This window comes from Aulostomus chinensis, chromosome 3 (genome assembly GCF_037954235.1).
Source record: "Aulostomus chinensis isolate RoL2024-O1b breed Wild chromosome 3, RoL_Achi_v1.0, whole genome shotgun sequence".
NCBI classification, from domain to species: Eukaryota; Metazoa; Chordata; class Actinopteri; order Syngnathiformes; family Aulostomidae; genus Aulostomus; species Aulostomus chinensis.
In genome coordinates this window covers 25,052,723-25,079,207 of record NC_141322.1, presented here as the reverse complement: position 1 = coordinate 25,079,207, position 26,485 = coordinate 25,052,723, and the positions used below count along the sequence as shown (strand labels likewise).

Genomic DNA, 26,485 nt, shown 5'->3' with positions numbered 1-26,485 from the left:
TATTAAGCTGCTTTTGGAGATTTAATTTAAAAAAAAAATCTGTAAGTACATCGAAAATATTTGTTGTTGCGACAGGTTAGTTAGTACATTATGTGACAATTGGATGTTGCATTACATCTTGGTCAAAGTTAAAATACTATATATATATATAAATGTGTGTGTGTGTGTGTGTGTGTGTGTGTGTGTGCACGTTTATGTAGTTTTATTTTGAAAATTGTCGTACCGGAAGCGCTGGTCTCGACCTGGCTCGCTGTCGGAACTCCGGTCTGTGCTGATGGAAGGCAACAACCTGACAACATTCTAACCACAGCGGTAGGGGAAATCAATGTCTGTGTAAGACTTTATCGTCTGTCTCTATCAGATATGGACGGTCAGTGTCGAAACGTGCCCGATTCCCTCTACCGAATGATTGAAGCCACCCAGTGAGGTGGTTGCTGTTAGCATATCTAGTTCATGTTCATTGATACATGTTAGCTAACGTTAAAAACAAACAAACAAACAAACAAAAACACCTTAGCTTGTGTTTGGGACGTCGGCAAACAAAGTTGTTCTATATTGTGGAACTTCTTAGTGTTCGAGATGGGTCACTAGACATTTCCACGAAAGCCAAGAACCCTTGAGAACAACACACCGACGGAATACGATAGGCTAGCCGAGTGCTAAGCCTCAACGTAAAGGCTTGTCAACAACTCGTGATGGCTCCTGCTAACCTGACAATTAACGTCGGCGCTAATAGAGCTGTAAAGCTGCTGCCTTGTTGTTGCAGCTTCCAGTCTAAACATTCCTTGACAACTTCATTATAAACACTCTACGAATTTATTCTTCTTCACATCTTCTTTTTATGTTTAACTTTTAAATCATTTAAAAACTCCCTCTAATTGAAAATAAGGTGAAAGATGGTTTAACGAAACTCTGCCTAGTAAATCTGGGATATACCTTATTAGCGGGGATGCACTGATGGAAGAGGAAATTCTAGGACGACTTTGATAACAATGCTAAAAATCATCATTTCAACCTCCCACACTTCTGAACTTCTAATATAACTCGTCACAACAACAGACAGGGCGATAAAAATAACTTCTTTGCCCATCAACAGACGTAGCTAGTTAATGTTCATATCTCACCAGCACTCAATAGATAATCATTTGTTTTTCTGGCCAGTGAGTTGTCCTACAAGCCAGTTACACATTTCAGCAACATTTGGCTGATGGCTTGTGCTAAATTTGATTCCTGTCATCAGATAAGCTTTGGTTTCTGCAAATATCGCCCAGTATATACATGGCTCAAGCAGCTGTGCGTCCCCGTGTAGACAGAATCGGTGCTTAGTGTTCATTTGACCATTTAATGCCAGCAGATATCATATTGTTATGCCACGTATTATCTTTTGTCCAGCTAGGTACTGCTTTCAATGTTCAGTGTGCATGAAGCCAGCAAGGCTGACTGTAGCAATCTAATAACTGGCTCACTCTAACAGTGGTTTACCTGCTCAGGGATGTTGTGTTTATTTACATGCATGTCTGTTGGTTGCAGCTGTTGTCCTTTCAGTGTAGTCATACAAGGCTGCCGTGTTATGGATGAACCATGAAGGCCCAATTGCAAGTCACAGGTATGTTGGTTCAACTGCCACAAAAAAAAAAGACAAACACTTTGACAAAAAAAAAAAAAAAAATCCTTTGTCACAAATCTGCAAAACTTGTTAAACTATTTATCTTCATCCTAATATTTTATATTCTCACCCATTCCAGTACTTTCAGCTAAGCTGAAAGAAAACAAAAAGAACTGGTTTGGTCCCAGTCCGTATGTGGAGGTAGCTGTGGACGGCCAGTCAAAGAGGACCGACAAGTGCAACAATACACACAGTCCCAAATGGAAGCAGGCTCTCACAGTGTAAGTATACAGCAGATGTTCTGTTTATCAAGCAAACAAATAGCTGATTAATTATTGAGATATGAGCTAATTGATAATTAAATTGTATTGATTCAAACTAAACAAAGTCTTCGTACTCCTACATTATTGAGGTTTGAGATATTGTCACGTTACATGTAGTTGCTGTCCAGAGGTTATTGTCTAAACGGTTGATGATTCACAGTCTGATCTGTTTCTGGGCAAAAGTCCCTCAGCAGGGACTTAGTGATTAAACAAAGACGAGCTTAATAATCAAAGGAAATGCACAGTCAAACAAAACAAATTATATCTTTTATTTATACATATCAAATCAAATCTGAAATTGGGTGTCCATTTAAACCTCATAGCCAACAACTTGACATCCGCCTGTGTTACTTGTTCAGTAAAAGCTGAAATATGCTCACCTGAATCTGGTGAGAGTGGAGAGGATGCTGGAAGCTTCACAGCTAACAGTAGGGAAATCATTCCTAGTCTGAAGACAAGCAGCTGTCCTACTGTGAAGGTTGTTACAGCGCCCAAGCACCATCGTCACCGCGGTTACATCCTCATCTCCGACAATGTCTCAAATAGTCACTGCCATTAAGCAACTAAAATTAGCATCTGTGTCTGTAAGTTTCCCCCCAGATGTGCACAAGTGGGCTGAGATGCAGAGGAACAAACTACTGGCAGAAATGTGATCTTGTTGAATGTTCATCACAAAAACTAACATTAATTCACTTCAGATCCATTTGCAAACTAATCCTTGATGGAGGGCCTCAGGACTAGAGCGGCTCATCCTTGAAAGTTTTTCTGAGCTGTTGACAATCACAACATCTTGGTGTTGCCCTGCTTCTCAACAGAATCGTGACTCCTGTCAGCAAGCTGATATTTCGTGTTTGGAGCCACCAGACACTGAAGGCAGACATCCTGCTGGGCATGGCCACACTGGAGATCAGCGAAACCCTCAAGGCTAATGACCTGAAATGTAAGTTTACAATTCCACCCCTCATTTTTTCTGAAACACATCCATCAAAAGAATCCATCAAATAGAATGCTAAACGCTTCAATACTATTCTGTAGCATAATGATTCAACTTTGCTCTTATTTGTCATTTTAATCCTGAATTAGACAACATGCTATCAAAGAAGTAGAGCGTGGTAAGAATGCTCCCAGGCTCAGGGGGTTGATTCCCACAGACCGCTATGAAGCAGTCAGGGGGAACAAAAGCTCCCCCTGCACGGTTTATTTAGTTCAGGATAATCTCACCGTCTCATTCATTATGTGTGTGTCTGCCAGCAACATATTATGTTCAGCAGATGTTGTACCAAAAGCAGTCACTGTGTACACATCTGCTTGTGTTTGTTATGAGAATGTTTTAGTAGGCTTTGATATAATTTCCCTGGGATACATGGCTAACTAATTCAATACAAATGCTCCCTTCGGACCTGGTCAGCATGTGTCAACCATTTGATGTAGCATTTCGGTTTGTACTCAGCCACAGCTGCTTGCTTCTCTACCACCAAGAGTGAACGCGATTCTAGAGGCCTAGTTGGCAAGCATAACTGGTTTTAGCCGACAGTGACTCCTGTCTTTTGTAGAGCGTTAGTTTGATAGTAACATCCTGGTGAGGAGCAAATGAGGGTTTATTTTGAAAGTTCATTTTGATAACAGCCCTGGCAGCTGTTTTCATTCTAGTAGGCTCAGTGACCATGTCTCTTCTTCAGTGTGTGAGGTGGTCCGGACACTGCAGCTGTGCTCAGACAGAGACCCCCGGGATGTTGTAGGGGACCTGTCAGTCTGCTTGGATGGCATGCATGTGGACCCAGAAACTTTGGCCTCAGCAGAGAAAGAGCAAGGTAAAATTGGCCCAGTGCAGGCCCAGGAGAACTACAGCAACAATCTTTCCTCTTTTTATTTTCAGCCATTTTTGTTGCCAGGTAAAGCATCGTCACAGGGCTTTGGATTGAATCCAATAAAATATGTGCCTGTTAATCATTCATACCCAAGAAGATGGAAAAATAGGTCCACATAATTCATCATATTTGATATTAATATTTTTTTTCACTCTCATTCTTTAGACATTGAGAAAGTCACAAATTCTCCAAGAACAGTAGTTACATCTTGAATTCATATTGCTCTATTTCCCATTTTTCTTTCCAGCTTCTGTTCCAAATGGAAATGCAAAACAAAATGGAGACACCAGCAACAGGTCTAGTGAATATTTTAGTTGTTGCTCATACATGATGGGTTTGTGCATGTAATGGGATATTTGTTCATCATATGTTTATGGCAAAAATGCACTATAAAGATCATGAGTTTGACCTGTGTTCCTGTTTCTATCCAAAGGGCAAGCAGAGACACGTCTCCTTCCAGTGACTCTGAGGAGTGGGTCATTGTACCTAATAGTCTCACTGTCAATGGTACGAATTCTCCTTCCCGGTCTCCAGGGGGCTCCGCTGCTTCTCGTCCTCCGAGACCAGCCCGACCGCCTCCTGCACCCAGCAGACCTGCAGCTTCACCATGTAAGGAAATACAAATTCCAAAATTACAAGTCCAAATGTTTTCCCACATACCGATACCGAGTCGTTTACTGACAGTTGTGTCATTCCTCCTCTCCACCTGCCTTTCAGCTTCCTCCAGCAGTTCCTCTCCTAGTGAGCTAAGTGAAGGCCCAGCGTCTGACGGCTCCTCTCAAGCATCTGCGAGCGGATGTTCAGATCAGCAGGATGACTCCGCTGCAGGAGGAGCAACAGCAAGTTCCTCACAGGCAGCAAACGGCCCCAAACCAGGGGCCTCCGCAGCTCCAGTCACAGCTGCTCCCAGAATCACACCCATGAGCAGTGGCCCCTTACCGCCAGGGTACAGAGAAGCGTGCCACTCTTTGTTCTGTAAAAGAGCCTCTGCAGTAGTTGCAGCTGCACAACTGTGTTTTATTATGTAGTGAAAACATTTAGTTTTTCACTGACAAAACGATGCTGCAGTTGAACTCTGTCTGAATCTCCTGTTCACATGTGTCGTGTCTCTGCAGGTGGGAACAAAGGGTGGATCAAAATGGACGTGTCTATTTTGTGGATCACATAGAGAAAAGGACAACTTGGGACCGGCCTGAGGCTCTGCCTACCGGGTACCAAAACACTTGATGTTAGAGTATAAAATACTAACAACAGTTCTTGCTCTATTCTGTTGGACAGTGCAGGTACAATACAGTAACATGATTAGTACACTGTGTCTAAATACAGTGGCATACTAGAGAGAGCTGACCTTTTCCAAGGTCCTTCACTTCTTTCCAGAGAGGTAAATGAAATGTCCAGGCACAACATGTTTAATGTTTTTAAAAAATGTGCATATCACAACCCATTCTTTGATTGAGAGATAATAGAATAGACAGTGAAGCAAGAAACAAATAATCTGCCTGGTGGTTTGGATCTGCTCTAAAATGTACTGTTCTCTTCACTGGCCAAAGCTCCACCCTTCCACGAGTTTCGTGATGATTTGTGTGCTCCTGTTGACAGTGGATGAGTAAACAAAGGCCTAAATATAACGTCCTTGGTGGAGATGATTATCATAGCATCAGCTTTTTAAAAAAAAAATTCTTTTACTGCTGTTCAGCAATTCTGTAACAGTAATAGAACAGGTTAAAGTAACCTGCAAGGCTACTTTTTATGTAGAGTGGAGTTCTTTGCGCATTCAGCATTTGGCGCACACACAGCTCAGTACTGCGTTCTATTTACTCTTTTGTCCCTGTAGGTGGGAGCGCAGGGTGGACCCAATGGGTAGGGTGTATTATGTGGACCACATAACGAGGACTACCACGTGGCAACGCCCCACGCAGGAGTCAGTGCGCAATTATGAGGAGTGGCAGCACCAGCGCAGCCAGTTGCAGGGCGCCATGCAGCAGTTCAACCAGAGATTCATTTACGGGGTGAGAACCGTCGGCATCTTTTACTGGATTTATTTCACGCACTTCAAAACAGCTAATGAAGATGAGCTACAATTATGTTTTCTTATTGAAGAATCTAAATATCATACACAGTTGGGCGCTTCAAGCACATATCACATATATTTTGCCTCACCTGAATGTTCTTCCTTTTATTTTATGAGGCAGACTTTGTTTTTGTGCTTACATTTCAGAGATCACGTCTCTGTTATATTGCACTTGTATACGCAGAAATGTATTCGCTCATATTTATCTTCTCTAAATCACTTGTGTCACATAAAAACCTTCAAAATAAAGGAATAACCACCGAGTTCCCATTAAGAACTGCCACTTAAGCTGTCAGTCTGCTCTTTTCTAAATGACTCTTGAAGTCTGTCCAGCTTCTGTGTTTCTGAGACTGATTGAGTTCTCTGGCTACATCAGGAAGATGACTGTTTATGATGCAGAGGAGCGCTATGATGCCCGACATTGGTGTCATTTGGTCTTTTTAGATAAAAAGAGTGATTGAATACAGAATCAGCAGGCATTCTCTCACTCTCTCTTTATCACTCACTCACTCTCTCACTCTCACAGCTCCAAGACCAGTTTGCAGCGACAGCCAATAAAGAGTTTGACCCACTAGGACCTTTGCCACACGGTTGGGGTAAATATCAGAGAATATTGAGATATTTTAGCTGTGGTTGCTATGGAACACTATGATAAAGCTGTTTAAAAGCACAGTGAATGTGATGTTAACAGAGACCTTTTCCAGCCAATGTTCTCTGAAATTCATGAATTGTGTTTTATTTTTGTTTTGTTCAGAGAAGAGAACAGACACCAACGGCAGAGTGTATTTTGTTCACCACCCGACTCGAACAACACAGTGGGAAGACCCCAGGACGCAAGGGTGAGTGTGTGTGTGTGTGTGTGTGTGTGTGTGTGTGTGTGTGTGTGTGTGTGTGTGTGTTTTTGCAGGTAATTATGCATTTGAATGCGCTCATTTCCACTGTGTATAAATTGGTCCTGAATCCTTTCACAAGCATGAGGGAGAATAGTCATGGAAGTTTGCTTCACACTTTTTCCTCATAATCCCCCAACCCACCCCACCCGACAAACTAAGTAGAGCTCCTGTGTACAGTGAGATCTCTTTTAATTGGTGCACATTTTCACTAATTACACTGCCTTACTTTCCATGTAATGGGATTTTTGTGTCTTGCTATTATTCAGGCTGCTGAATGACAAGCCTTTGCCAGAGGGCTGGGAGATGAGGTTCACCGTGGATGGCATTCCCTACTTTGTTGATCATAACAGACGAACCACAACCTACATTGACCCTCGCACAGGAAAATCCTCACTGTAAGTTTAAATTATTTTAGATACAGCAGAGGAAAATAAACTAAAAGTCTTCTGTCATTTCCAAAAGTGATTATTGGTCAGCTGTTGTGTTTAAACAACTGAACACATGAACTAGGACCATCAGGTTAATTTTATTTCAGAGTCCCATCATCATCCAGTGGTAAATGAATCCAGTATCAACATCAGTAATATTAATACATGCGTGTTTAAATCGGTGATGTCAGATGTTTAATAGCAGATCTCACTGACGTTACCTTGAGATCATTTTTGGCCTCAGTCGGCCTGCTGAGTATAGACTTCAACCTCATACTGTAACACAGTAGCAGCAGTACTGCTCTGGGTTGAAATGCTGGTGTCCACTTCTTCAGTGTCCTTCTTGAGCAGGAAATTGTTCTTTTGGTCTTCTTCCACAGTGAAAACGGACCACAGATAACCTACGTCAGGGACTTCAAAGCCAAAGTGCAATACTTCAGGTTCTGGTGTCAGGTAAGAGCATCAACATCCCAGCACAACAAATCTTTAATTACCCTTTATTTGCCTTTTTGAAATTGTAAATGTAAGATTAAAGATTGAGATTTTGGGATATTTTCACATGAATAGGCTGTTTTACCTGGTGAATTTCCTGTCCTTTTTTATGTCACTGTTAATGGAATGCAAAACCCTTTAACCTGTAAATATTTCTGTGATTTTCCGTCAGCAATTGTCGATGCCTCAGCACATTAAAATCACCGTCTCCAGGAAAACTTTGTTTGAGGATTCCTTCCAGCAGGTGATCAGTAGTCTGTCTACTTTCTTCTGTATTCTGTTCAGCAGCATTGCTGTGTCGAGGCAACATTATTCAGTATTTGTAGCTAAACTATCAAAGCCTCTTTCATTCCTCTGTGTGCCTGCTCCTCCACCATGTAATTTGAGGACAAAATGCCTGCCGAGCGCAGGATTCTCCTTCTACACAACAGTACAGGACATAAATGGTGAAATGGACATTGAACAGAGAAAAACAACTGCTACTTTTTAACTACCTGTTCGCCTCTGGCTTAACACAACCACAGCTGCTGTCGGTCTCTGTAATGAAATCAAAAATTTGAAGGATGTCACAGTAAAAAGGAAAAGTCTTTTCAACCATGCTAAAACATGTTCCTGTTCCTGACCCTGGCAGTGAATACCCTAGTGTAGTACTCTGCTCATACTCAAACTAACACTTGTGTCAGCTGAGACTGTCGCTGCTCAGCAAAAGTCCACAACACTTCACTATTACAGGTGTGTGTAACTGCTTTAATCATTTTTCCTGCCTTCACAGATCATGAGCTTCCATCCTCAAGATCTGAGACGGAGACTATGGATCATTTTTCCTGGAGAAGAGGGTTTGGACTACGGAGGTGTGGCCAGGTAACTTCACCTGGAATTATTTCATGCAATTGATCTACAGGTTTTTGCAATTACATCCCTCAGCCAGGATGAGCAGCTTCACGAATATTTTTTTTTTCTCTTCTGGTTATATTTTCAGGGAATGGTTCTTCTTGCTTTCTCATGAAGTGCTGAATCCTATGTATTGTCTGTTCGAGTATGCTGGCAAAGACAACTACTGTCTTCAGATCAACCCCGCCTCCTACATCAACCCCGATCACCTGAAGTACTTCAAGTTCATAGGGCGCTTCATTGCCATGGTACCTGCACTATTTGTCCTTACAGCGACACAAGTTTGAACTCACACTGATAGTTCGACGATTCACCTGACAGCTTGCGTTTCTTTTCCAGGCCTTATTCCACGGCAAATTCATCGACACGGGTTTCTCACTGCCCTTCTACAAGCGTATCCTTAACAAGCCTCTAGCTCTCAAAGACCTGGAGTCCATAGATCCAGAGTTTTACAACTCTCTCATCTGGATCAAGTAAGTCTAGGTCACAAACATATTGTGGCACATGTTGAGTAGCTAATGGACAAAGACAGGCTGGGAGATGTGTTGAACTGTAATCACAAGTGATTTAAAAGTCATACTAAACCTACACAACCCACATCCTATAATCAGTAAACCAATGGAGAAATGCCCTCGGTCTTACTATTCATATAATAAAGAAGTTCTCAAAGAGGATAGCCAACATTAGACATTCCTCTGGACATTATATGAAGTTCTTTGTATGATTTATATTTTTATGTACACTAAGCATCTATAATTTCATAATAATTCTTTCACTGTTTCATCTTAATGGTATGAACTCTCTTGGCCTGCAGGGATAACAACATAGAGGAGTGTGGCCTGGAGATGTTCTTCTCAGTAGACAAGGAGATCCTGGGAGAAGTCACTACCCACGAGCTGAAACCAGACGGAGGAAACATTCAAGTAACTGAGGAGAATAAGGAGGAATACATCAGGTACCGCTGCTTCCCTGTTGCCTCAGCCTCCACATTCAGTTTTGTATCTTCACCATGTTTGACCGTTTCGTTTAAATCTGTAACTTTCCAGGTTAGTGGCAGAATGGAGGCTCTCCAGAGGTGTGGAGGAGCAGACTCAGGCATTCTTTGAGGGCTTCAATGAAGTCCTGCCCCAGCAATACCTGCAGTACTTTGATGCTAAGGAGTTAGAGGTACTTGTCCACAACTCCTCTTAAACAGGAAAGCTTCATCGATACATTTTGGTAAAGAGCTGTTGTCTTGTGAAGACTAGACTTCATTAAATTGAAACTGGTGATTCTGCCTGTATATTGTGTATTTTGTGTTGGTGTCACAGTAAATATCCCGCTTCTTTCTTGACTTCAGGTGATGCTCTGTGGGATGCAAGAGATCGACCTAGTGGACTGGCAGAGAAACACCATCTACAGGCATTATGCCCGAAGTAGCAAGCAGATCCTCTGGTTCTGGCAGGTTTGTTCAACACTCAAGTCTGACTTCATGATTCAAGCTGCTAATGTGTTCAGCATAATCACGAGCAGAATGGTGATACTGGATTTTCTAACTGGTGAACAACCTGATGACAGTTTGTGAAGGAGATGGACAATGAGAAGAGGATGAGACTGCTGCAGTTCGTCACAGGAACTTGTCGTCTTCCTGTGGGTGGCTTTGCTGACCTGATGGGTATGAAACAAAAAACACATGTCGTTTATCACGTCAGTATTGGATTTTTCATTTCATTTTCAGTTTTTATTTATTTTATTTTGTTTTGTTTTTTTACTACTGTAGGAAGCAACGGCCCACAAAAGTTCTGCATTGAGAAAGTTGGTAAAGAAAACTGGCTTCCACGAAGTCACACATGGTAAGGCCAGTTTTTCTGGCTCCATATAGACGCTCTTCTTCTGAAAAACCTTGAAATTGCTGAGGATTAAACTTTCAGGACCAAGCCCTCTTAGTCATATCAGAGTCATTATTTCTAGAGAACACTGTGAAAAAACTGAATGTATTTGTCCAGCACAATGGGTTTAAAGAGTGAAACAATAAATGCGGTTTTGGGTTGGTTTTTTGGGGGCGAAAAATTCCCTTTTTTAATACAAAATATGTCATTGATCCAATGTGTGGAGGACCAGATAAAAGTGGGTTCTTGGGGGGGGGGGGGGGGGGGTGAAAATCCACTGGTACATTTTAATGTTCTTTTAATGCTGCTAACCTTATCACGGTAACAATGATACAACCCAGTATTTGCTCCTCGGGCCAAGTGCAATCTTGTCATGTACATTAATGTTTTCTGCTAAAAATTATAGCAATGCTAATACTCTCATAACCGCCGTGGAATGGTATGATCGGCTTGGGATTTATTTTTCAAGATTGAACAGACAGTGATGTAGATGAGATAAAATGACGCTCAATTTTAAAATCAAGATGAGGGATAATCGTATTAAGATGATAATAACCAAGCACTTTGTTTTGTCTGTGCATGCAAAGATAGTCGACTCAGTAAATGCAGAATTCAGGTTGACTTCAGGATGCTGTGAGGAGTCACCTGTCTCCCTCTCATTTGTTCTGTCAAGCTTTAATCGTCTGGACCTGCCTCCTTACAAGAGCTATGAGCAGCTGAAGGAGAAACTCATGTTCGCCATAGAAGAGACGGAAGGCTTCGGCCAGGAGTGACACCGCAGGAGCAACAAGATGGCAGGAAGGAGCCATATTAGTTTCAGACAAGAGCACTTTTCAACTCATAGTCTTTGCAGCCAGGAGCTGTTTTTAAAAGGGGAGATTTTTAATTGCCATCACATCAACACACCATCATATGCAAGAACAGCTGTTTCTAAGCTGTTCGTCATAAATCAAGAGAACTGTGAATCCTCGTCACAGCTATGATCAGTTCCGCCCTAATCCACCTGACCTCACCCCACTTAGCTCACTCACTGTCAGGCGATGTCGTGCCTGCACTTGCTGTAAATTGCGCAATTTCTGTCTCTTACGTTTCATGTGAATTCAGCAGAAGAAATTTTCGAAGAGCCTTCTCTTTGGCCTATGCACTAGAATAATCATTTCAGAGGAAACATCATGTTGGGTTGAGATGGAAACACATCATAAAAGAAGCAAACATGGTTTTGGGTCTCTCAGAATCAACTCTTATTTTTATTCTTGAAAGAATGAATGGACTAGATTGAAATCTTGTAGCACATCATGGGCAGATCACTAAATATATATATATACATGCAAACTAATGATAACTTCACTTATTTGAATTTCTTTGCTTGAAATTTTGAACTAGTTTGCACATGCTACTGTGAACATTAAGACAGTGTGATTGTTCTTGAGAGAGGTTGTATTTTTTATGTGCAATAGTTTTGTAGAAAACGTTTTTTTCCAGCTATAGTTTGATCATTTTGTAAGACCATAGTAAGTTTCAACATTTAGGCCTGCTAATGATTTAATTCTCTAGGATGAATTTGAGATCTTTTTCAAACGTATCCGGTTAAAACTGGTTTGGTTTGTGATTTAATTTGACAGAGTTTGCCTTCCTGAACTGGTGTCTCCTGTTTGTAATATAATCATATTTGATCATGTTTGGAGTGAAGGTGTGAGGTACTTTCTTCTTAACGAGTAAGAGCTGTTACTGATGAAGTGGGAGCATTATTGTTTAATGGAAAACTGATAATAATTTGTAAAATAATGATATATTCCCACTGAGTGGTAGCAAATTCTCTGGTAGATGTTTAGACTGCAGCTCAGTAATGAAGATGCTGAATCTTAACTATTAAATTTGTTAAGTGACTAATGCTGTTTATGTAAATATTAAGTAGAAAAATGTGTTTAACATCTTCATACATATATTTAACCCAAACAGAGGATCCCTTTGTGTTGCAGGCTGAAATTAAGAATTAAGATTTGATGGTAAGGATAAATGAATGGCCCTAGTTTTATAGGGTGTGAGGTATTCAGATGAAATAGATGACATCACACACAAATCAGCTGGCTTATCACTTTTAATGACTATGGAATATGTTATTAATTCCAGGGTGTAAACGGAAAATTTCTTTGTAAATAATTGGACACAATAGAAAGGTAATAAATGATCTTAAATAATTAGTCGCAATCGGTTCCAAATGTTCCCCATCATCGTGCTCTAAATTTATTGATGAGGACTTGAAGTAAAAAAAAGTACGTAAGTAAGTATCTTACTTTCAATAATTAACAAAAGTAACGATCTTCCTTGCAATTTTTTTTCTACACCTTGTCACTGTGGAATTGACGTCTTTGTTCAACAGGCCAGTTACATGGATTTGTATTTTATACGCTAACATGAAATTGATAATTTGTAAATTGGTGTTTCTTTTACAAATAATATGTCAAGCTGTGTATGTGTTCTGGCAACACGCTGTAAATTGCTTGGTATAATTTTAATATGCATTCTTGAGCACTGTTAAGTCATAAGAAAATAAAAGACTTTCTCAGACAGTTTGAGAAAGTTCTTCGGACATCACAAGAAATTGTAAAAGACATTAAACTGTGCCGAGCAATTTCCTTTTGTACCAATAAGACGGCTGCATAGCAAATCAGGAACACTGCGCTGTGTCCTTGCAGGTACACCCAAGCAGCTGCTCTTGCTGGTTGAAGCATCTCATTGCAGACCCAACATGCATTCGGACCCTCTAAGTCTGGCAGCCGCTGCTCACTTGATACGAGCCTGACGTTTGTCTGACACTTAGAGCTCTCTCTTTGAGGGGCCACTGGTATTCAGACATTTGCTGAGATTATTTGGGGGAGGGAAGAGGATTAAAATAACATTGGTTTTTAACCGTACAACTAATAAATGCGCCGTGACACCCTAAGATATTTATGTTGAATGCGGCACTGTTAAATCACTGCTGTGTTCAGATCATGGGCCAGTTATTGTTTAGAAATATACAAACTAGTGTGTTAGTATCATGTTGATAGGTGTAATCACTGTTTTTTTTTTTTACGCTCATTTTTTTTGATAACTGGAAGTCAGTACTATTTATTAGTTTCATGTAACAAAGGATTGGAGTGACAGAAAAATGGTAATAAAATGATTCTCCATGCTTTCTTCTGAACTGCAGTATTTATTATCACTGCAAGCATATTACAACTTAATTGTTGTTTCTATATTTTAATATTCAAGGCATTGTAACGTACGCTATAATACATATGATCATATGGGTAAACATAGCACCTTTCTAAACAGTTACAACGTGTCTTAAATGAAATTTAAATGTGTAACAATGGGCACAGAATGAACGTGACAACATTAAAACTTTCAATTTAGATTTCATATGTATTTGATAATTAAAGCACTGGCTTATCCCCAGAAGTGTTTCTAATATCGTTCCCTGGGTGTTTTTTAACTGATAAAATGTACAAAACACATAAATTGGTACAGATGAACAGCGACAAAATCTGAAGCTCACCAAATGAACTTTAAAAAACGTAAATCAAAGAATTTAAACATTTGTTCCCCCATGAAATCAATGTCTTGAATCCACAAAACACTCTTGAACACAATTTTTTTTGATATCGTATTTACGTAGGAACAATGTTTCAGTGCTGCACCCCGGCGGCCTTTCGTCGTAACACATTATCTTGAACTGTGCAGCATGTAATTGTGTCCTGACAGCTACAGTGAAAAACCATGGCAGGTCCTGACCCGATAAAAACATTGTTATACACCGTCAACAATCTGCTGCAGCAGGAGAAATACAGAGCGGCGCTTGCGGTCGTCAAAGGTTTCCGAAACGGCGCCGTGTGAGTCAACAGGTTCAGAATTTGTAGCTCGTTACTGCTGTAATTAGCTCATTTCACGACCTTGGGGTCAGTGGCTAAAAGGTATTCAGTTGCTAATCAGCTGTAAGTTCATAGTTAGTTTAGCTTTAGCCGCTGGGAAGTGTTGAGGCAATATCTTAAATACGAGAGTATTTGCAGAAATATTGCGCATTTTGTTCATTTATCTCGTGTTCATCACGTTGGGTTCTACAGGGCATTTGTTCTACTCCTAACTATGTACGTTCCATGTCAGTGCCACAGTGTGAGTTCATGTTTGTGTGATTATTTTCCAGATATGGTGCCAAAATTCGAGCACCACATGCCTTGGTGATGACCTTCCTATTCAGAAGTGGCAGGTCATAACTGAACTGCAATTTATGATTTGATAGCGGTTGTTAGCAACAGTCCCAGGACTCACACCCATGTCTGACTTCTCTCTCATAGTTTGAAGGACAAACTCAAAGCCATTCTGAAAGCTACCTACACTCACTCCCGCAACCTGGCATGCTTCGTGTTCACGTACAAAGGTCTGCAGGCCTTGCAGGAGAAGATCCAAGGGAGGAGTTTGCAGTCTCACTCTTTCCTGGCTGCTTGTGTTGGAGGATGGTTGGTGTTTGGAGACAATAATAACATCAATAGCCAGGTATGACTGACTGGTGGTCTCCACATCCCCTGTTGCTTCCAATTCCTTCATCCTGTTTGTATATTAAAACAATAGTTAAAAAAAAAAGTGTGATGTCTGAGCTCACAAAAATAATTTTTGGTCCATTTTTTTTATCGTGAGTCCAGAATGCAGTAAGAGCCAGCCATGTATACTTAGCTTGAAGCTACTGGTAACCTCTAACAATGTCTGTTGACACATAATCCCGCATCTTCTTTATCCAGCCATATGCTCAGTAAACCATAAACACTTTAATTTGAGCTACAAACAAATCAAATATACCACATCCCATTCAGTGCCGCCAGTTGAGGTATTAAAATCACTTAAGTTAAACGTGGCGAGCTCTTTCTGCATTCTGAGGTCACAAAGAAGTAATGCAGTAGGTGGAAAAACATCAAGAAGCCTATTTGTGAGCACTTGAAAGGAAAAATAAATGTCCTGTGTGGAGAATTCCTCAACAGTCACTTTTTCCCAAACGGCTTCCATCAATCGAATCTCCTTTTCATTGGACTCTAGATCAACATGTACTTGCTGTCCAGGATCCTCTTCGCTCTATCACGACTGGCCGTAGAGAAAGGATTGATACCCCAACCAAAACAAGATCCTTTCCCACTGTTCGCCACCCTGGTTTGGGGCATCGTCTTGTGGTTGTTTGAGTATTATCCACACACACTTCAACCCTCACTGCAGTCCTCCATGAACTACCTCTACCATGACAGCAACATGTGGCATGACATCGCCGACTTCCTTGTTTATAATAAGCCCCGGACTGCTGCTCTCAAATGAAGCTTCTGATGTGCCAACATGGACCAATAATAGTATTACTGTTCTTTTCTTCTTTTTTTTTTTTTATAATCATAAATATTCCAAGTATGTTTTTGAGTGTTTGCTGAACATTTGCAAGTGTGTTTTCTTGAAATATTTGTGAAACAAGACAGAGAAACAGCATATTCACAACATGAGAAAGCTCGTCTTGAAATAGCAAGCCGCATCTACACACTGTGATGATTTTCATTTGCTCAATTTTTCGTGGATTATACTAATTTTTTGAAAATGAATTGAAATTAAATAATTGAATTTGATTTCCAGGACCATGACATTGCGCTCATTTGCCACAAAATGAAAGATAAAAAAAGACACTTAAAAGAAATGCTGCTGTGAACCTGCATTTATACGGAAGTACACAAAGGAGAATATCAACCACGTTGTAATGAAGCATTTAACTCCCTTTTATTAAATATTTTAACCTCATGATAATTCCATCCTCAGAAATATCTCCCAAGACATGGAGCACCTGCTCTAGAAACCCTGGACGTGCACGTTGAATGTCTCGCTGATGAATGTGTGTTAACGTTTGTTTAGGAGCTGAAGGAGTGTTGACTCACTCATAATGTGCCATTATGTTGAACTGCTGGATGCTGAATGAAATCAGTCCTCAGTCAAACTTGTCTCCAGTCTTTCTTAAGTCAGTCGTCACTTGAAATTGAACATCCGTCTACTGAAGAATGGTTACGACTGTAACGCAGAAAGTCAGATTAATTCAGCTTAAATATCAACAATATTTATGAATGTCACTGATGGATGATGCATGTCATCAAGTTCTCTTCTTGATTGCAATTTTGCCATTTTATGCTTCGTACCTAAACAACTTTTTTAAAATGACATTTGATACTTTACACCATCCGGTAAAAAAAATGCATACAAATAAACCCCAAAATAAAAAAAAGAATAGAAAAAAACATATATATATATATATGTGCACAAAAAACTAATGTATGCTTATATATATTGTTATAGGAATTTGACAGCTTTATCTTTATCTTATTCTATTATCTTATTCTGTATAAACCTCTACATAAGTTTGTTTTCAAAGAAAGCTTAGTAAACCGGAGTCAAATTCCTTGTTTGTGCTTCAAACTTGGCCAAAAAAGCTGATTCTGATTCTGAAAAAGCTGATTCTGATTCTGAAAAAGCTGATTCTGATTCTCATGTTTACGTGTATTTTTTAGGTACATTTTCAACTCGTCCCAATGAGAACTGCAATGGCATTATTGTGAAAGAGCTGAATGCATGCGAGGCTTTGGTGTTGATTTACTGAATGTACCAACTGTATTGTGAATATGCTCTTCATTGTATCTTGTCAGTGAATTATTGCCGTATCTTTTCTTTATGCTACCTGATATGCAGGAACCCTCCTACAAACTGTGTTTCTATTTCATCTTTCCAATGTGTGGCAACAGGTTAAAAGTGTTCTATTTTATTCAAATCTATGACAAATTAGACTTTAATTTAAGCATCAATTTTCCATTCTCCAGCAATGCGTCCCACCCAATACATTCCACATTCTGTGTGTCATTGTAAATAACTCCACTCAATGTGAATTGTGCAATAAAGCAATTTAGCTTTAGTCCTGGAGATGAATCTAAACTTAGTCAGAAAGTCTACTCCCACACTTTTCAGGCAGTGCGTAACAGCTTCTGGGATGAGTAATGACTTTATTATTTAATTTTGAGGTAATTGTACCCTGAAAAATACAACTCTTGAGCATCATTTTTTTCCTTCTCTCTCAGGAAAAAAGCTACAACCACTCCTGATCCAGGAGTGCAGTCTCCCTCTTTTCTGGCTGCTTCTGTTGGAGGGTGGTAAGTGTTTGGAGACAACAATGTCATTAACCAGGTGTGACAAGACAGGTGGTCCACAAATGTGTATTGTATCACCTCGCTGTGACCTCTTTTCAGGAAAACCCTCCAGAAAACTACACTTTGGCTATATTACTTTAAATTCTATCTTTAAGAGGCTGAAAAAAGTCTTTTTCTGATGAAATGAGACCAGTTAGGTGACTAGCTTGAACCCCCGTACTCATTTTCTCAAACACTGCATCCATCTCACGTTTCTCTACACACTCGCCATTATAATGAGGTTGACTCACTGAACTTGATTAACCCAATGAAGCTACAGTATGTGCTCTTGTGGACAGGTCTAACCAACCACAGTAAGTGAGAGTGAGTCACAGCTTAACACTTCCACAGCCACGGGAGGTTTGGCGAGCCGTGTGTTGCCAGAGAAGAGAAAATATTGCAGCATGCTTTTGCAATATCTGACATATTTGTATTGTTGGATGTGATTCTTTTCTCAGCAGATTTTAACTGATGCTCGAGATGATCACCGATCAAACCTAATCCTTCCTCGTTGTAAATTTTGAGCAATAAATCGCACAAAATGCATAAAGTATTTCTGACGGATCCGTCTTTCACTATTTTCAACTGCACAGGCGCTCCGCTCACTCTGTAGTTGACTTTGCTCCTTAAAAAAAAACAAAAAGATAATCACCAAATGATAATTTGTGGCTGTAATAAAACCACAACAAATACTCAATTTTATTATGATGAGTCAAGGCAATTTCTAAAATTACACATACAAAAGTCCATAACATTTACTGCATATTTTATTCTCTGATCGTTCATCGATATTAAGGATAAAACATTCTTGAAAAGAGCAAGCATAAGCTGTGTAAACTCAACAACAGTAGCAAAAAAAAAAAAAAATCGGATACAAAATGCGGCGCTGCAGTGTAGTGCATGTGCAGCACATCCTATGTCAAATAATCATGTTTTTAAGCTGAACATTCGGAGAAAAGGACCTTTGCCATACATTTGTGCCAAATGAAAATCTTACTACTCCCTCCATAGATCCCATAACTGTGTGACGCAAACAGTACAGAGTGGAGACGTTTTCAAGTTCACACCCAGAAAAACTAACGTAATCATATTGAATTCCAAGTTCCAGAGAATTGGGTGAGTCTGGTTTGTCCAAAGGTGCACTTTCACATAGTTTAGTAGGAGGAGTTACAAGTGATGTTGCCTTTGTTTGGGTACATTCAGGTTCATCACCCCGAACAACCATTCAGGAAAACCAGTTCATTTCTACATGTGAGATGCTTGTGGAGGGTGGGGCCAAAGCTGGCATAGATATAAAGGTTATCAGAGACACAAAGAGTCACAGTGACAAAGAGACACAAATAGATGGAAGGTAACATCCTCTGTAGCTGCTCATTTTACTAGTCCTTAACCTCACCTCACCTCGATCTTCCTATTTGCTGCACACAGAATGCAGTTTTTACCAAATTCATCTCAATTTATTTTCCTCATTTCTATTTGCAGACTTCACCATTCAAAATGTTAACCTGGAAAAATCTGAGAACCTTAAGAGGCATCGGACGGAGGGCTTCAGCAGCTCTAAAGCCCTGGTGGTCAGAAGAGGAGCCCCCTTTAAATTCAGTCTCAAGATGAAGGGACGTCCCTTTAACCCTAAAACGGCATCCCTGAGGATCAAAGTTATGATAGGTAGTTATCACAGGTCGTCTTCTGGGTTCTCTGAAGGCGTGTTTTTGTTTGATAAAAAGCGATTTTTCTTTTCTTTAACTGAAATCATTTTAAATGCATTTGTCTCTTCTTCTCGCCTCAGGTCGCCTCTATGTGATAATGCCAGTCACTTTCTCTATGAAGGTTTCTCCCTCCCGCTGGAAAGCCTTCATGGACCCGGAGGAACTGAACCTCCAGAGACTGACCATATTCATCTCCTCGCCTGCATCTGCCTCGGTGGGTTGCTACAGTTTCCAGCTGTACCTGGTCAGTAAGAGCAGTAAGAAGTGCTTCGCTTTGGGGAGATTCATCCTGCTCTGCAACCCCTGGTGTCAAGGTGAGGACAAATCAGCCCAGTGAAAAGGGCAGATGCCTCCACACATCTGATATAAAACAGGATTTGTGAAGTGATAATGTAAATCAAATGTCAGCGCTGAGTTGCGCTAAAAGTCAAGTTTTTGTCTTGCAGATGATTCGGTTTACATTGCCTTTGAGGATCAGAGAGAAGAATACATCCAGAATGACTCGGGCTTGCTGTTTATGGGGACACCTAAGAACCTCGTCACCAGACCGTGGTCCTTTGATCAGGTATGACAACAGCACATGACAACCTCAAGATGTGTGTACCTTTGAATGTTAAAAAAAACACAGCAGTAGTTTTTAGGAGCTGTGTTGGGTTTGGGTTACAGTGATTTCTTAGGATCAATATTCTATTTACATGAGTGCAATGGCACATACTAAGGTTTTGATACACTGTGTACAAAAGAGACAAAAAACATCTGCTTTTTGAACCCAAAACGCATGCACTCTATTATATTTGACTTTCACGCTGAACTACTGTGCTCAGAATTGAAATTTAGAATTATTTTCCCCAGGTAGAGTCATTTTTTTTGCATGTTTGGCTTGTTGTATGTTAACATTTTCTTCCTGATCTCCTCTAAATTGCCCATCTGAATAACTGTGGCATTATTTAGACAAAATGGCATTTCAAGGGTTCAGCTCATGAAAATTAACTTAAATATCTGTTATTGATGACTAAGGCTGAATTTTACTTAAAGATTTTAAACAAAAATGGGGAAGAATGTTATAATACAATATATTCACAGCAGGAAATACTCTGAAGGAGCATGTTTTATTTACATTTTTTCCTTTCTGCCCGTAAAGTTTGAGCCTGGAGTTTTGGAAAGGTGCCTGAATCTGCTGCAAGTCAGCCCTCAGCACCAGAAGAACATAAGACGGGACTACTTGAACCGAAAAAACCCTGCTTACATCAGCCGGGTCGTCTCTGCTATGGTGAGAACACAACTGCAACATGTATCCATCCATCCAGCTTCTATACTGCTTATCCGTTAAGGGTCGCCTATCCCAGCTGACTTGAGGCAGGGTTCAACCTGGCCAGTGGTCAGTCCATCGCAGGGCTGTCAGGAGCAAATTAGGGCTTCAGTATTTTGCTCAAGGATACTTCAACATGGTCACTGGGGTTAGTGAGGATCAAAACCAGCACCCCCCCCCCCCCCCCCCCCCGTTGCTAGACAGCCACTCTACGTCTGAACCATGCTGCCCCACTAGAACATATCAAAGATGGCAATAAATCATTTCCACCAATTTTGCACTCAGTAGGTTTGAATTCTTTATCTTCTTTGTCTGAGCATGAGCGTCACCACTGCTCATTAGAAACAGGTTGCATCTTGAACTGGGACGCTGTGATCAGAGAAAAACACACACCTTCTGCAATGATGTAAACAATAAATGTCACATGCAGGAACACATAATTAAAGCAGTGAAGGAGCTGGCCAAGGTTGTTAAACTGACAGTGTCAGTCATGTCATCACTTTTTATGGTGCAAGATGTTTGGCGCCCTCGCTTGTTTTATCATCTTTGGCTGCTGAAGAAAGATAGAAAATAAGAATTGTCTCTTTGGTGCAGATCAACTGTGAAGACGACCAAGGAGTGCTGAAAGGAAACTGGTCTGGCAACTTCAAAGATGGAGTTAATCCGTCCATGTGGACGGGGAGTGGAGACATTCTGAGGCAGTGGGCCAAGTCTGGTTTCAGGCCTGTCAAGTACGGACAGTGCTGGGTGTTTGCAGCCGTCATGTGCACAGGTAATTACACCACCACGATTCACTGTACTCACACAAGCAGCGAAACACACAAAGTAGGATTCAGCCTCAAAGATCGGAGGACCCTCAGAAAAAATTCTCAAAAAAATAATTCATTATTTATTTTCCCCATCAAATTGATCAGATTTCTTCTTTTAAAAAAAAAACAGTGAAAAATGAGTGAAGGAATTTGCAAGAAACTGCTTAAAATAATAAAAAATGAGCCAAAAATATTTTGAAACTGATTAATTTATAATAATATTCATCAGATCAAAATAAAATTTGACGGTTCCACTGTTGACCCTTACGGACCTGTGGAGGTCCCCTGACCCCCCTTGAGAACCTCTGCTCCAGAATATTTGGACGTGATGTCTCATTGTCTTTACTCACATACCAGACAGCTTTTGTCCGTGACACACTATTAAATGATCTTCGTCAGCATGTAAACCTGGGTGTTTTAATGATGTTGGCAGTTATGAGAGTCCTCGGCATTCCTTGCCGCGTCGTCACAAACTTCAACTCTGCTCACGACACCAACGGCAACCTGGTGATTGAAGAGTTCTACAGTGAAACAGGGCAGAAGCTGAAATGCACCAAAGACTCCATATGGTCAGTAGCAGCTGATGAATCTGTTTAAATGTGATTATTGTGATCATTTGGGGAGATTCTGTAATTACTGACTAGTCTATCAAAGCCAGTCCTAATGTGACACTGACCCTCCACCACAGGAACTTCCATGTGTGGGTGGAGTGTTGGATGACTCGACGGGATCTTGGCACTGACATGGATGGCTGGCAGGTCCTGGATCCGACCCCCCAGGAGAGGAGTGGAGGTGAGTGTAAAACTTCTAGTTCAATGTTTCTCACTTCTTTTGCCGTCCTCTAAAAACATCACAACAGCTTTCCTTTCTCTCTCGTGTAACAGGAGTGTTCTGTTGTGGCCCGGCTCCGGTTAAAGCTATCATGGACCGACGCGTCGATCTGTTCTATGACATTCCCTTCGTGTACGCCGAGGTGAACGCTGACGTCCACATAGTCATAGTGAGTCAGGGTCGGGTGGTGAGCCACAACAAAGACACAAAGAAAGTTGGATCCCTCATCTGTACAAAAGCTGTGGGCTTCCCCAGCCTCCAGAACATCACACGAGACTACAAATATGTCAAAAGTATGATCCAAAAACTAGGAAATCATTCATTTATGAACAGCTTCTCACCTGCTATCTTAAGTATTTTCCTTGCTCACCTTTTACTTTCTATATTTCAAGGCCCGACATCAACACTTTCATCAAGGAGTTCCTCACCATCAGAGGACTCGACGCTCAGGAGAAGACGTAATAAAAGTTATAATTTTGACTATCAATCAGACGTCTTTACCCGTTTCAATGTCTCATGGTCTTTGTATTTATTCTGCAGGGGGAGTGGAAGTCTTTCTTATCCTGGATAAAGCTCCTGTTGCCAGGGAACCAATCTGTTTCACTCTGAAGATCGTCAACAGGCAGAGTATTGCTAAGATGATGAAGGTGCACCTCAATGCTCAGGCCAAACAGTACAACAGCAGCCCCTCGGACACCTTCTGGGAAGAACACGGCATCGCAAAACTGGCCCCCATGGAAGGTTAATTGACCTCAGATCTTAATTTTAAGGACTATTTTGGTTTGAATTACAGGATTTGATGGTTTATCCATCTCTATCTCTCTTTATAGTCAAGATTCTGAACCAGCAGATCCTCCCGGCCCAGTATGAAGACGTGGTGGGGGACAACCTGATCAACCTGGCAGTGGTCCTGGAGGACATGACCAGCCATGAACGTGTCTTGGCCTCTGAGGAGTTCAATATCACCAGTCCACAGCTCCTCATAGAGGTACTTAAGGAACAGAGTCTGTATGTGTTGTGGATTTTAAGTATATAATAACCAGTGTGGAAAAGTTAAAAAAACAAAATTCCATCAAGTTTTTCATGGAAAGTCCTAGAAATCTCCGTCATAATTATCTTAAGCTTCAACTACAATTTATTCTAAACGAATACAGAATGTAGTTAAGGTAATAAGTCACATTATTAGAGCAGTGGTTTTGGTGTGATAATAATCTTCACAAACAAATTTCTCCCTCAGATTACAGATGAAGTCGTACTGAACGAAGAGCAGACGGCCAGAATCGTCTTCACCAACCCGTTTTCTCACCCAGTGAAGGGGATCCTGAGTGTAGCCGGGGCCGGGCTGACCCACGGCAAGATTTACTTCAAGTAAGACCAGTGGGAAATGATGAATTAAAGAAGTGATTCAGTGATGAACTGACATCTGTTCAACATTTTCTATGCATTTTTTCGTTTTCCCTGTCTTCCTGCAGACTGCTGCCACTGCGTCCTGGTGAAAGACTGGAAAAAACAGTCAACTTCATCCCCAGCATGGTGGGAACAAAGATGCTTCAGGCCAGCCTGGCCCTCGAGAAGATCAACTCCACCATCAGAGGCTACAAGATGGTCTCCGTCTGCAGCTCTTAAATGTTCGTTCTTAAATTTAGTTGTTGCCTTTCAGTTTGTTTGTTTTTTCCTTTGAAGCACAGATGAAACCGTTGAATCCAGGTGTCAGACTCTACGGCTGCCCAAACATGCTGCCTTCCTTTTGTTGAGTTTTGTGCTATTTATTGTGAAAATGTGAATGTACAGTTTGTTTATTTTGATATTTATGTGCTTGAGACACCAAATAGTTTTCTGAGCATCTACAGCCTTACTTGAACCTGCAAAACTGAATCAAGGGATTTCAAAAAAGTATTACTGTCTGCTTTTCTTGAAAAATTAAAAATTAACACAAATATTGCGGGCGTTGACTTTCCTTTGACTGGTCTTTATTCAAATGCAGTTCCCTTGTCCTCCTGAGGGGGGAGACCTTTCATTACAAATGAAGGGTACTTGGTGAAGTGTGCAGCTTCATGTTGACATGTCATCCATATGAGAAGTACTCTATTTAGTTTTCATTTAACCCCTTGTTTCCTACAACTGTTAGTTGATTAAACATGTGAAATGAAATGAAACTTTACCCAGCTTTCCCCACAATGCAATTAATTTATCTTTATTAATCTATTTTAACTGTCTGTCAAAACAATAATGCATTATATACAAATAAAAGCTAAGCTGACAGGCAGTGTAATAGGCACATGCACAACCATAAACAGTTCATCTATATTACAAACAGATTATTAGAAAATGAACTGAGGACAGAGAGGAAGGAGGATGAAAACATGGCATATAAACATACTCAGCCCAGAATCAACGAGGATTCATGCCCCGGCCTTAAACAGCATCCCAACATGTTTAAAGGGGCATCATTTTGGTCATTTACCAGGATTTTATTACCTCCTTGTACACCTCATTTTGATGGAGAATTGAACCGACAATAAATAGCTCACATTTATATGGCGAAATACAATCAGACTATTTTCAATAGCCTCTAACTATAATGTTATTTGACATTTATTCTAGCTGACATATGAATAAAGCTATTTCATCAAATTATAAGATCAAACCTGGATTTTAAATTACTTTTTAGCCAGTCAAAAATGGGTTTAGCAACCAATAAATCTAGGACTTCTTTTTTTAAATCCATGCAGACGCACTCACCACGTTCTGTAAACTGGATGGAAGGTTTTTAAATTCAGTGCAACTCATTTTTGTGCACGAAGTGAAAGCTGAGATGAGGAGATAGAAAAGTACTTGTTAATCATTGTTCCCTGGAGTGTTTTCTGAAGCTTTGGTCCCTTATTTAACTGTTTAGTCTTTGATTTTGGTCCAGCAGTTTCAGCTTCATGCAGCTTTGCTTTGTATTCCATACAGTTCTGTTTTGGCTGAGGTTTGAAATTCATCAGCTTGCTCGCTTGAAATAGAAACACCACCTCTGAATCAGTCTTCAGGGGCAACTTCACCCACCAGAGCTGCATTCAAGAGCGCAGCAGCTTCTAATGATTCGGGAGGAAGAGCAAAGTGTGTGACAGCTGGCCCCCTCTAGAGGTAGTCCAGCTCCAGTGCATGGCTCAAAGCCTCCAGATCGGCCCGACAGGACACCCTCCAGAATGGCATGTTCTTCTGAAATAAACAAAATGGAATAAATGTTCAATACAGTTTACGTGTGCAAACTGATGGCAGGTATAATTAAACAGCCTGCAGCAGTCTGATTTATAGTTTGTGACAAAGAGCATGTGGATGATACAGATGGGCTTCAACGAGAAAACATCCATCCATCCATCCGTTTATCTGTTGAGGTTGGGGGGGGGGGGGCTGGAGCCTATCCCATTGGGCGAGAGGCAGAGTTCACCCTGGATGGGTCATCAGTCTGCAAAATGTATTGCATAGCATCTAAAACTCCAACAAATTGTGTCTCATACCTTCTTGGCCACAGTCTCTTCTTCGGCTCCATCCCCTATCACCACATACACCGCTCTCCGACCAAACCGCTGAGAAACACGCTCAAAACAGCTCTCTTTGCCTTGAAAATAAAGAAAATCAGATGTTTAATATGCTGCTGAACAGATATTCTTGCTTCTTTATTTAATTTCTGCCTTTGTTGTTCCATGATGTCATTGTCCTCACCTGTCTTGGTGGCGCTGTAGATGTTCTCGATGGGAAAGGCCGAACCAAGGCCATAGAGCAGCACCTTGGACAGAGCTGGGATGAGCTGAGTGGTGGTCACCAACACGTTCACACAGTTGGGTCTGAGACAAGACAACATTTATACAAGCCTCAGTTAAAAACAGCTGAAATAACACGTGTTACTCATCAAGGAATCTGGAGCAGAGTCAATTTTTTTTTTTAAATATAAAGCAGCGAATGTTGATTGACCTGCTGACATAAATCAAGCCGTGACAGCGTGGACTGACCTTGAGTTGATGAGAGCCAGAGCTTTGAGGGCTTGAGTCAGCCACAGGTCGGTCAGCACCTCCATCTCCCTGCGTAGCTGTAACCACTCCTCACGCTTGGGGCTGCCTAACAAACCTGTCCATCAGGGAGCAGCATGACTTTAACAAACAGGCCTCGCACTTA

At 40.8% G+C, this 26,485-nt stretch overlaps 4 protein-coding genes across 5 annotated transcripts in view; 3 read left to right on the top strand and 1 right to left on the bottom strand.

Annotated features, from left to right (window-relative positions):
• The first annotated feature begins 229 nt into the window (after positions 1-229).
• Positions 230-13,686, top strand: itcha (itchy E3 ubiquitin protein ligase a). Of its 2 annotated transcripts, none has more exons than XM_086199891.1 (24): positions 230-312; positions 1,531-1,606; positions 1,746-1,887; positions 2,745-2,869; positions 3,609-3,740; positions 4,045-4,093; positions 4,231-4,406; positions 4,515-4,743; positions 4,913-5,008; positions 5,632-5,806; positions 6,395-6,464; positions 6,623-6,707; positions 7,028-7,156; positions 7,570-7,642; positions 7,854-7,925; positions 8,454-8,542; positions 8,661-8,820; positions 8,912-9,045; positions 9,387-9,527; positions 9,619-9,739; positions 9,912-10,016; positions 10,130-10,226; positions 10,332-10,404; positions 11,114-13,686. In XM_086199891.1, exons 2-24 carry the CDS (start codon positions 1,582-1,584, stop codon positions 11,211-11,213), a joined length of 2,598 nt encoding a protein of 865 aa, XP_086056017.1. In that variant the 5' UTR covers positions 230-312; positions 1,531-1,581; the 3' UTR covers positions 11,214-13,686. The 2 variants fall into 2 exon arrangements, with proteins under 2 accessions (XP_086056017.1, XP_086056018.1); XM_086199892.1 differs by having other exon boundaries at positions 290-333.
• A 447-nt stretch (positions 13,687-14,133) lies between these two features.
• pxmp4 (peroxisomal membrane protein 4) lies at positions 14,134-15,781 on the top strand. The gene is made up of 4 exons (XM_086199894.1): positions 14,134-14,315; positions 14,627-14,689; positions 14,778-14,976; positions 15,511-15,781. Exons 1-4 carry the CDS (start codon positions 14,203-14,205, stop codon positions 15,778-15,780), a joined length of 645 nt encoding a protein of 214 aa, XP_086056020.1. The 5' UTR covers positions 14,134-14,202; the 3' UTR covers position 15,781.
• Positions 15,782-18,880: 3,099 nt separating this feature from the next.
• On the top strand, positions 18,881-24,259 carry tgm5l (transglutaminase 5, like). The gene is made up of 14 exons (XM_086199893.1): positions 18,881-19,023; positions 19,155-19,337; positions 19,459-19,692; positions 19,825-19,943; positions 20,520-20,648; positions 21,282-21,459; positions 21,930-22,065; positions 22,185-22,288; positions 22,381-22,620; positions 22,720-22,785; positions 22,868-23,068; positions 23,158-23,315; positions 23,565-23,695; positions 23,800-24,259. Exons 1-14 carry the CDS (start codon positions 19,017-19,019, stop codon positions 23,951-23,953), a joined length of 2,040 nt encoding a protein of 679 aa, XP_086056019.1. The 5' UTR covers positions 18,881-19,016; the 3' UTR covers positions 23,954-24,259.
• Positions 24,260-24,309: 50 nt separating this feature from the next.
• The window catches only part of eya2 (EYA transcriptional coactivator and phosphatase 2), a 26,480-nt gene continuing 24,304 nt past the window's right edge, over positions 24,310-26,485 (bottom strand). Inside the window, exons 13-16 of the mRNA XM_086200839.1 lie at positions 26,323-26,437; positions 26,036-26,157; positions 25,831-25,931; positions 24,310-25,531 (exon numbers count right to left, since the gene is read on the bottom strand). Of these exons, the coding sequence (XP_086056965.1) occupies positions 25,451-25,531; positions 25,831-25,931; positions 26,036-26,157; positions 26,323-26,437 (419 nt within the window). The 3' untranslated portion in view covers positions 24,310-25,450. The remainder of the gene's footprint in view (positions 25,532-25,830; positions 25,932-26,035; positions 26,158-26,322; positions 26,438-26,485) is intronic.

Bases quoted from the DNA above. Each gene is read 5' to 3' on its own strand.
- itcha (XM_086199891.1), top strand. From the start codon at position 1,582: ATGAAGGCCCAATTGCAAGTCACAG. The intron at 6,708-7,027 runs GTGAGTGTGTGT...GCTATTATTCAG, and splicing joins GAAGACCCCAGGACGCAAGG to GCTGCTGAATGACAAGCCTT. The intron at 7,157-7,569 runs GTAAGTTTAAAT...CTTCTTCCACAG, and splicing joins CGCACAGGAAAATCCTCACT to TGAAAACGGACCACAGATAA.
- pxmp4 (XM_086199894.1), top strand. From the start codon at position 14,203: ATGGCAGGTCCTGACCCGATAAAAACATTGTTATACACCGTCAACAAT. The intron at 14,690-14,777 runs GTCATAACTGAA...TCTCTCTCATAG, and splicing joins TTCCTATTCAGAAGTGGCAG to TTTGAAGGACAAACTCAAAG. The intron at 14,977-15,510 runs GTATGACTGACT...ATTGGACTCTAG, and splicing joins ATAATAACATCAATAGCCAG to ATCAACATGTACTTGCTGTC.
- tgm5l (XM_086199893.1), top strand. The intron at 19,338-19,458 runs GTAGTTATCACA...TTCTCGCCTCAG, and splicing joins GAGGATCAAAGTTATGATAG to GTCGCCTCTATGTGATAATG. The intron at 20,649-21,281 runs GTGAGAACACAA...TCTTTGGTGCAG, and splicing joins GCCGGGTCGTCTCTGCTATG to ATCAACTGTGAAGACGACCA.